At 48.6% G+C, this 9,366-nt stretch overlaps 4 protein-coding genes across 4 annotated transcripts; 2 read left to right on the plus strand and 2 right to left on the minus strand.

Annotated features, from left to right (window-relative positions):
* Window positions 1-875: 875 nt before the first annotated feature.
* Window positions 876-1,279, plus strand: EI90DRAFT_3025192 (uncharacterized protein; the record flags this gene model as incomplete). The annotated part of the gene is made up of 2 exons (XM_039057916.1): window positions 876-1,145; window positions 1,181-1,279. 2 exons carry the CDS (start codon window positions 876-878, stop codon window positions 1,277-1,279), a joined length of 369 nt encoding a protein of 122 aa, XP_038907464.1.
* A 341-nt stretch (window positions 1,280-1,620) lies between these two features.
* EI90DRAFT_3296679 (uncharacterized protein) lies at window positions 1,621-2,901 on the plus strand (the record flags this gene model as incomplete). The annotated part of the gene is made up of 5 exons (XM_039067475.1): window positions 1,621-2,010; window positions 2,066-2,189; window positions 2,334-2,526; window positions 2,584-2,679; window positions 2,798-2,901. The coding sequence occupies exons 1-5, from the start codon at window positions 1,802-1,804 to the stop codon at window positions 2,899-2,901; spliced, it is 726 nt and encodes a 241-aa protein (XP_038907465.1). The 5' UTR covers window positions 1,621-1,801.
* A 613-nt stretch (window positions 2,902-3,514) lies between these two features.
* Window positions 3,515-4,955, minus strand: EI90DRAFT_1506119 (uncharacterized protein). Its single transcript, XM_039051853.1, has 6 exons — window positions 4,880-4,955; window positions 4,719-4,831; window positions 4,454-4,665; window positions 4,252-4,398; window positions 3,887-4,205; window positions 3,515-3,811 (listed from the first exon to the last, which is right to left on the minus strand). Exons 1-6 carry the CDS (start codon window positions 4,915-4,917, stop codon window positions 3,555-3,557), a joined length of 1,086 nt encoding a protein of 361 aa, XP_038907466.1. The 5' UTR covers window positions 4,918-4,955; the 3' UTR covers window positions 3,515-3,554.
* Window positions 4,956-6,768: 1,813 nt separating this feature from the next.
* On the minus strand, window positions 6,769-8,667 carry EI90DRAFT_3105158 (uncharacterized protein). Its single transcript, XM_039062609.1, has 10 exons — window positions 8,581-8,667; window positions 8,358-8,523; window positions 8,229-8,305; window positions 8,066-8,179; window positions 7,918-8,013; window positions 7,770-7,859; window positions 7,525-7,719; window positions 7,300-7,474; window positions 7,151-7,246; window positions 6,769-7,098 (listed from the first exon to the last, which is right to left on the minus strand). The coding sequence occupies exons 1-10, from the start codon at window positions 8,631-8,633 to the stop codon at window positions 6,973-6,975; spliced, it is 1,188 nt and encodes a 395-aa protein (XP_038907467.1). The 5' UTR covers window positions 8,634-8,667; the 3' UTR covers window positions 6,769-6,972.
* Between the last annotated feature and the right edge of the window lie 699 nt (window positions 8,668-9,366).

Consider the following 9,366-nt stretch of genomic DNA (forward strand, 5'->3'; position numbering starts at 1 on the left):
TGCAACGCTCGAGTGGATGCGCGATGATGAACAAGCTGGTCAAGAATTTGCCATCCTGGGCGAATTTCAGAGTGTTCCATTGAGTAAGAGACTTAGCTCTGATAGTCTACAGTATGAATTTGCGCCAAATGACTACGACTCAGACATTGGCAAACCTGTCCATGAAGTTTTTCATTTGGAGTTGTGTATGGATGACGCGCCAACCGAGGCTAAGCCAATCGGCCACGAAATAGTCTATGATGTCCCCAACTTAGACTCGCGCTCTAATGACGATACCTCTTGTGAAACGGCCTATGACACCTCCGGCCTGGATTTGCGTCCCAACAATGAAAGTTTTAGTGGAACGGTTATGACGTCTTCGACTTAGACTCATTCATATCTTCACGATGACAAGGAGAGGTTTTGTGAAGCCAAGCCCATTTCTGTGTCCAAAGATCGCATTTCTGAACCGGGGCTCAATGATCGGGAGCTAAGGCCTGCGGCCTCGAATCGACCGATCTCGTTTGCCCAGATGAAGTCAAAGGGCCTCAGTCAATGGAGGCGATCGGATCCTATGATGAGTTTCACCTGGCCAAGTAAAGCAAACCTTGCCACGAAAGCGCTGAGCACAAGGCAGATTTGTTCAGGTAGAATTTTGAGTCAGAAACGTCGCATATGTTCAAGGATGCAACTGTGCCGCCGTTGAGCAAATACTACTGCCTACATATGCGCCCGGAGAACGTGCCTCAGAGCAGGCAATGGCAACAGATTTCTTATGCCAAAGCAAGGTCGAGTCTAAGTCCCCCAGCGTGAGGCCACGCTACAAGGTGTTTATCCCCCAGCCGTTGCTGCAGGTTGAACGTATAATCCCAGCCAAGGCAACCAGAGTAGTGCACATGTCGCTTGATCAAGATTATGGGGAGTTGCCCCCGCATGCACTGATTCTTACACCCAAGATGTGCAGGTTCAACCGGGCGAGGCTTAGCGATAGCCAAAGTCCTGTTTCACGGAGCGTTCCATGTTACTCCGGACCAGCCGAGTTGGTTAATGCCAAGCCACTGCATATTGAGCTTGAGATGGATGAAGGCTATATCCCTCCACCCGAGCAAGATCCAGATAAAACCTTAGACACGCAGCACGGTCTGGGCAGCCAGTCGGCCCCACTTGTGCGTGAGCCTGCGACAAACCCCAGCACACCCAGGTCACCAAGTTCCCTGGTGACACCCGCACACTCGCGATGCCGGAGGGCATCTTTTCCCAAGCTGCTGTGGACTTAGAGTCCATGGTCCATTCCGCTTGAGATGCGCGATGGCACCTATCCAGGACATTCTCGCAGACCTCTTTACAGACAGTCCAGCTCCAACACGCAAGTGAATGCGAACCAAGACGCAGCTCTCGGCTCAAGACTAAAGAGCTCAAGCCTCCCTGGCGACACGGAGAGCACGCTCACCCTTTGTGCACATAGACCCGCCCTCGTTCTAGTTTAAGCCAACCATTAATTGTTCTTACATGTGTTCTTATGATTTTCGATGAGTGCAACTTGAGCGCTTATTGCTTCATGCGAAACTACGCCATCATTTCTGTCTGAGCATAATTCTACATCACGTACTGACCATTTACATGGCGAGTACAAGAGTTACAAGAGGACAAAGTCGAACTAAAGCTGCAAGCATTCGAAGTCACAAGAAAACCGTCATATTGCTGATTCCGCCTCGTAAACCCCAACTGGGCGTGTAATTGTTGCTCTCCTGGGCGGATCCTGAGATAGGGGACAGGAGAAGCAGCTCGCGTTTGGGAGTTGTGCAAGTCGACACTAGTTGCCATGACTGTTGCCACTCAAGACAGCGCCAATTCTCCTGGCAGACTCCACGATGGGGCACACACAGGATGGCTTCGTCATTTGAAGTTCCACCACATTTCTCAGAGTTTTTCCCAAGTCGGACGCGTCGTTACCACGATACACAAGCCCCTTCCCGAGCCAGACGACCGTTTAAACCACATTCCTCTCACTTTCATTTCGATTTCCCCCGAGTGTTCATACTGGAGACACCAGACGGCGACGTCGGACTTGATGAAGTCCCCACAGCGCAGAGCACGATGCTGCGACCGCACCCGGCCCTACAGCGCTAGATTGTACCGAGCTCAAGCCAAAAAGGCTAAGGCCGGGAGGCCTTAGCATCGAGTTGCCGTCTGACATCGATCCCGAGCCCGTGGGCGATGCTTACCGTGGAAGCACCAACCCGAGCCGTTGTATGCGACGTGAGAGTGCAGGCACGGGAGGCATGACCTCCAGGGCCTACCTAATAACTCCCAGCGTCGCCGGTTCAAGCCCAAAGAGCTAAAGCCCCGGCCAGCTTGGAGTTCCCGCTTTTGATGACGATCCAGAGCCCGTGCACTCGCACGACGCCCCAGAGACAAGTCCAGTACACGACAGCGCTGAGCACAAGCTAGAAGAGCTAAGGCCGGGAGACCTTAGCGACGAGAATCCATTCATGTTCGAACGCGAAGCCGATCGCGGATCTGCGAAGTCAGTGACCGTAGACGTGGGTAAGTGATGGGAGTGGAAACAAGGCGAATCCTCCCATTCGACCGATGGTTCTCCAGTACCAAGTTGCGCGCACGGCAAAAGCCTTGGTATAGAGCCAGTTGATGATGGGTGGGGTGAGGTGGGGGTTGATGGTTGGATGGTTGGATGGTTGGGTGAGCAGATGGATTGAGCGCGACAAGATCCCGTGGGAAAGTTCTGAGGTCACATGGCATTCAACACCATGCGGACTTCTTTCTTTCTTGAATCAGCAGTTTTTTATCTTGACTCCAGTCTCAAGCGGCAACAATCTTCTTGTATTTGACTCTGGGACTCCAGATGCTTGGATCCGTTTACTTCTTGTGTTCAGTGATGTAAATCGTCGATATGCGCAGTAGAATTAAAACTCAAATGGAAACGACAGCATGGTTTCGCAAGTAAAAATAAGCGAGCAGTTCGCATTCGTCGACAAATCATAAAACAGTAGGTAAGAAGGTTGCCTGGCTGATAAAAAGGTTGTGAATCATGTTATCGATGACTAGCGGCGTCAAACTCGAGTGACAACTTCGAAAGACTTGTTGGAATATCAACGCTCATCTACGGTTACCGAGTTACTATGAGCAGTGAAACTTTTATTGATATTGTCGTGGCTGACAACAATCATACCCAGTTTGTTTCAGAGTCGCGATTCCTCACCGATACCACGCGCTCTCCAATCTCATTTGTCTTGTCCTTACATCACCGGTTATCACTGGCAATCGATTTAAGCGATATTGGCGCCAGTCGTATAAAATATGCTGGATGCCGTAATTTTTCTCTCCCTCAGTTCTCCATATCGAGACTGAGTTTGCGTGCATAGGTCAACGTAAGACTCAGTAAGTGAACTTCCAACAACATGTGCCCCACGGTGGACGCCAGACAGTTCCATCAAACAGTGCTGGTGTATACTTGCCCTGTGCAGACCACTCGTGGACTATTTGTTCAGCTTCAATTCAGCTTCAATCTCTCAGGAATCAAACCAAAAAATTAAATAATGATGTAGGTAAGTACATCATGACGACACCACCCTTCTCTTCCTTGAGGCTTCGTTGCTGTCTGTACGCTTCCTTTTTTTGGATGTTTGTAAGGAGGGTTCAGGCTGTGAGCAGGGATGCATTTGCCTGAACTTCCTATACTGATGCTTCCGGTAGGGCCTTCCTATGTCCCTAGGTCTAGGGATGCGTTCACGTGTAAAAACACGCCGGTCGGAAAACAAGGCGAAGACCATCCTCCCTTGCCCTTCCCATGAGGTTGCATCATGCATAATTCCTGCACCTCGAAGGAAAAGGAGGTCGCCAGGGTTAGAAGGTAGTGCATATCCCAGGTCAGGGAATTCCCACAGACCACCCTCATATCTTCCAAATCCTGCCACGGCATCGAATCCACACCAGCATGATGCTGAATCACGGTGGAATTCAGTGTCCGCGTTGAACCGAATGGCTTGTCCGAAGAAATGGGACTTGACCTCACTAAGGTACCCCTTTCTTCGGTCGTGCTTTCTCCGGATCTTGTTCCAAACTTCACGGCTGCGTCGTGCGAAGTTGGGAGCGAGCCGCTCCGTGTACATGTTTAGTATATGATAGAATGCATCGCAGCGTTTCTGGAATTTCTTGTGGGTCTCAACCTGCCTCTTGGCATCAAAGCTTATGACAGGGCGCAAGTGCTGGAGGAGGTCAGCTATCATGAAATCATAAAATTTACGGGCTTACTGTTAGTCCTAGTGCATGCCAGTAGGCATAATGCAGTTGACCTGACTTGAACAGGTCGTGGGGGGTGCGCTTGAACTTTGTGCGGAATTTGGGCCGGGGGTACTTGTACTCGTGGCTGAGGTCATGACCTGCTTGGACGATATGATCCTGGAGCCATGGGTTAAACTTGATAAACTAGAGCAGAAGGGAATATATAACGAACATGGATTTGTTCAAATACAGCCGGCAACCTTATCGCCAGGAGAACACCGTTTTTATCTTCGATGGCTGCTCCCCCAGGGTGGTTTAGGACGATTTTCTGGCCAGGGCTGATTGGGGGAAGTTGGAGGGCCTTCATGTCATCTTGTGTCCCATTTTTCTTTTTCGCCCGGTCGTTGTGGATCGCCACAGACTGGTAATCAAAGTCTAATTTCACTGAGAAAAAAAAAACATTAGCAACATCCCCAGCCTGAACCAGTGATTCTTACCCGTGTTCTTCAATGCCTCCTCTATGATGCTGTCCATCTTCTGCTGTGCATGATGGACAGATGATCGAATAAATGGATCAGTTACACCCTCCAGGCGTTGATCCACAGTCATACTTAAAAACATTTTAACATAGGAATAGGAAATAAACGAGAAGTCTCACAAGTCCGCTCGCATTCTAAAGTTAGCTTTGGTGGACATCCTTCAGTGAGCAATCAATCCGGAAAATTGATGCTGTGTAAGCGCCCGCTATTGATTACATCAGTCGTCATCATATGATTCCACAGCGCCCGCTTAGATTTACCCAAAAAAACTTTTCAACTTCACGTTGCGCTGTGCTCCCTCTCCAGAACGATATCTCCAAGTTTTAGATCATGAATGTAAGCAAAACTGAAACTGGAAATTGTAAGAACCAGAACCGAGAGGTTTGGCGTCGTATATGTTCTTGAATGAAAGTCGCCAGCGCGCTCTCTGTTTTTTTTTTTTTTTTCCCTAATCTCTGCTTTCCGCCATTGCCCGTTGCCGAGCACCGAACGTTAGAGATGGTGTTTCCCTCTTTCTCACCGACATCACACACAATAAATTCTTGCGCCAGGTGTTGTATCACTTCAATGTTCCAAGGCCATTCTGTCCTCTTTGCATCGCTCATTTATACCTCTTCCTCCTCTCATTCTGACCATATTTACCAGGAATGGTGCGCACAGTGCGCTATGGGCCAGCCCTAATCCCTGACAGCAGTAAACCATAAATGGTAGAGAATTTTTTCGCGTCATTGTCCTCTTCTACTCTCCCAACCACCGTATGTAGTGTGTGAAGGTCGTTTTGCTTTCGTTGCCATGCTCCCTCAGCGTAGCTACACACCCTGATTCCTGAGAACGTGGATGCAAACAATTGGGAGATTTGCGAAGCTGAATGGGTCTGGGGATTTGACTCCGCATATGACCTTAGCGTACCACGTGACATTTAACACCGTGTCGAACCTATATAGCATAAGAGGCTGGTAACCTGATTTGATGGAAGTAGACCGCCAAGTCTATAAATCGCTTGGCCTGTTCTAACTTGCGCTCACGTTGGAGATAGACTTCACGGGGGCTCAGGTTGCAATCCATCAACGACCTGGGGTCACGAACCTCTCGGCGCTAACGAGCGTGGGAACGGAACGGAGCGAAGCGAGAGTCGTGAGACCACGGGAAACAAGATCACGAGCCAGAAGATCTGACCAGTTGAAGAGTCACTCCAACGGAGCTAACCTGAACAGCCACATTCCTGCGTTAGCGTGGGAACATTCTGGCAGAGCAACTCGCCCAGAATCCACCATGTGACTACTTAGTCACAAGACCTCTTTTATATTATTTCGGACTAACCCGTGCCAGGCCACGGATATATTCATTCATTTGAATTTTCCCTCAGTTCTTCACGCATATTAGCTGAGACTGAGCTTCCCGCTTACTTATGGTCCAGCTCCGAGATCAATTGTCGCTCATCAACAGTCTTCACTGGTCAACACCTTATATACATGAAGACATGCTAAAACATGCGAGGTGAGACAAGAGAAACATCCTAGTCATACAGGAAGTCTCAAACTACATGATCTGAAATGGAACTGAGATAAGCGGGACATGTGACATGTGAGACCTCCGTTAAGTCCGTTCGGGGTTACGGCTTAACCCTAACACCTGGCTTCCTTCCGCGGCTCCTTCGTGCGAGCAACAAAATGCAGCTGGCCCATCCCGCGTAGGATATTCTGCCTATCGGGTTTCCTCATTCAGGAATCGCATGATGACATATTGAAATTCGACGTTTGACTAGAGCCTTGAAGTTCAGTGTCGAAATGAACAATGAGTAGGGTCTCAGGGAGTTGACGGGTCAGGGTATTGATGACATCGACAGGGTGCTGAAGTGGCATTCCGATGCCCTTGTGTTGCGGATTTTATGCGAAGTCTCCTTGTTCTAACAGATTAGCCTTTGTTCCTTCGCGCCACACAGAAACATATAAGTGTGGTGTGTAGAGCTGAGTGCGATATCTATGATATCGTACTCAGGCAAGTTCTTCTCATATCCTGTACTGTATTTATTTATGATATTTTACTCAGTGTGTCGGGCTGCAACGCCGCGACTATAACACAGGGATCATGGGTGAACCTATCGACGCATTGACTGGAACATTAACTTCCATGTCCCTGGCACGTCTCGTGGAGGGTGACACTGCTGTGCCGGTAATATATGGTGATGGCTATCATGAAGTGGGTGTACGACTCAGCGTGCTGCCTTCCATTCCACAGCTAGTCTATCAATTTCTTCCTTCATGGTGATGCGCTGCATTTTCAGTCCAGACTTATTCCAGATTGATTCGTCAGCACTGTTTGACTGGCCCCTTTCCATCTGCGCCAAGGAATGATCAAAGTGAGCGCTCTCCAAAAACCAATAGACATACCATATATCCTATCGCCTTCTCGGGATTGCTCAAGAATATCTCCGCAAAGTGCACAAGATACACACCACAATCACAAAAGTTTTGTTGTCGTGGTACCTAGAGGTCGGAATTAGAAGTACACCTCGTAACGCTAAACTCCCCAGACACACCTCAGCTACCTCCGGCACAACATGATCCTGGAACCATTTTTCCAGCTCATGATCATCCCATTCACTCCCAACGAGTTTCTTATCTATTGCCTCATTCAAGAGGTAAGTCACAAGGACTTTCCTCAGCGCATTGGTAGAGACTCTACTAAAGGAATCCAGAACGAATAATGTGCACCTGAAAATTGTTTACCAACTGGAGCATCACAAAAGGGAGAGAGAACTCACGCATTTGGGGAGTTGGTCACGGTTGCTGTCTCAATGTCCATCTCGCCATCAGTGTCCAAATCTACAACCTCTATCGTTTTTGTTTGGTTCTGACCCATGACCGGCTTCGTAATCACGGATGCAGGCCTTGGAGGTGGCATTTGCGGGGGTAGTGCACCCTTTGGATTATAGATGATGCAAAGATACCAGTGGAAACTGTAGTAAAGTAAGCACGTTGAGAGGTCTTGAGAGTAGTGGGGACACACTCTTCATTGACGGGAATTATGATATACCTCTTGTCAAAGAGGTTGAATTTCGAAGTCCATTTACGCACGCTTTGGTAACCTTCCGAAGGTCTGCATGATGGCATACAAGGTGAGAACAATGAAACAACCCGGAGTAGATGTAACTTACAGTGGTGATCTTAATTTGCTATAGAAAAATGAGCTGAACAAGTGGACTTGCTCTGCAAGCGTTGGATTGGTTTCTTGCATCTTGTGGAATGCACGCCTGACATAAAAGTTTGAGAGTATAACATGAAAGAGGACTCGGAGATGCTTACATTGTTCCGAATTCAACCAGGGTATCATTGAAAAACTCGCCCGGTTCGAGACGGTTATAATCCCTTGCCGTGATTTCTATGCCACCCAACCCAGTTGGTGCATAAACCAGCACTCTGTTTGAAAGTTAGCAAACTATCGCCTTATGAGCTAGAGAACGCTCACAAATCAGTGGGATTCTGCCCAGGCAACGCCTTGCGTCGGAGCTCTTTCCATTGGGATAAGCGCACTGAGTCTGAAGGCTTAAAGCGAAATTATCAACAAAGGTGATGCACACACGCTGATGGTACTCACCATCCCTGCCCGATCAGCCTCTTTTGGGTCATTCTTGGCCAGCAATATGTCCAAGATTGGGTAGCGTACCACTGATTTCCGCTTGATACTCTGATCTAGGGGAGCGGAAGATGCCGTATTTGTAGCCAGTGCGACCTCATCAGCTTCCCGTGGAAGTTGGCTCTGGCTTCCGAGGTAGTGAATCCACATATGCATATGTATGTTTAGTTTTGAAGGGACGGACCTGCTATGCGATGTGGATGTGCAATCGGACTTCGAAGAACTTGGATCTTTCATTTCGGGTTTTGAGTTTGTTGTCGTTGAAATGTCGAAATCATTCACGTGACCAGATTGCTGCTGAAAATCTAAAATACTGTACTGGCACGACCAACAACCGGTCACGCGTCACGCGAGGACCTTGGATTGAATTGATTAGCAGCCTCCGGCAACTCCCGCCGTGGGAACCGGTTGTTGGTCGTGCCAGTACAGTATCCTCCGTACGTCGATGACTTTATTGATGGTCCTGACGACTTCTGGAGGGTAACAGATGACCTTGGCCCAGATATTGACTGTGGACGGAGCTCGGCGTGCTTGGCGTTTGAGTCTCATCTCAGACATTGTGCTTGCCTTTGATTCTCTAACTCACGTCCTCTGAGCATGGCAGGGGTAGTTCCACCCAGCCATAATTATTGAAAAAAGTCAGGGGACAGTTCCAATCTTACATTGAACATCATGAGTCTCCTTTGTCCATCTCCTTGACCACTAGAAGGGCCGCTTACGCAGCCACGACCTTGCTTGTGGGGGTTTGAACCCGTGGCAGAATTACACAGTGCACAGGCGATGATGTGTTAAAATTTCAGGGAGGAGACGTGTACAATAACGTTGTCATTTTGACAGGTGGTGCGATGTGGAGAGAAAATTTTACATAAGAGCCAAGAGTTGAAATCCTAATGCTGACAGCGTTGACGTTTAGTGGGTGAGAAAGAAGCGTGTAAGGATACATGTGCGAGGTAATGGGACATGCAGGAGG

Source organism: Cantharellus anzutake (assembly GCF_015039405.1).
Source record: "Cantharellus anzutake strain C23 chromosome Unknown EI90scaffold_336, whole genome shotgun sequence".
Classification (NCBI taxonomy): Eukaryota; Fungi; Basidiomycota; class Agaricomycetes; order Cantharellales; family Hydnaceae; genus Cantharellus; species Cantharellus anzutake.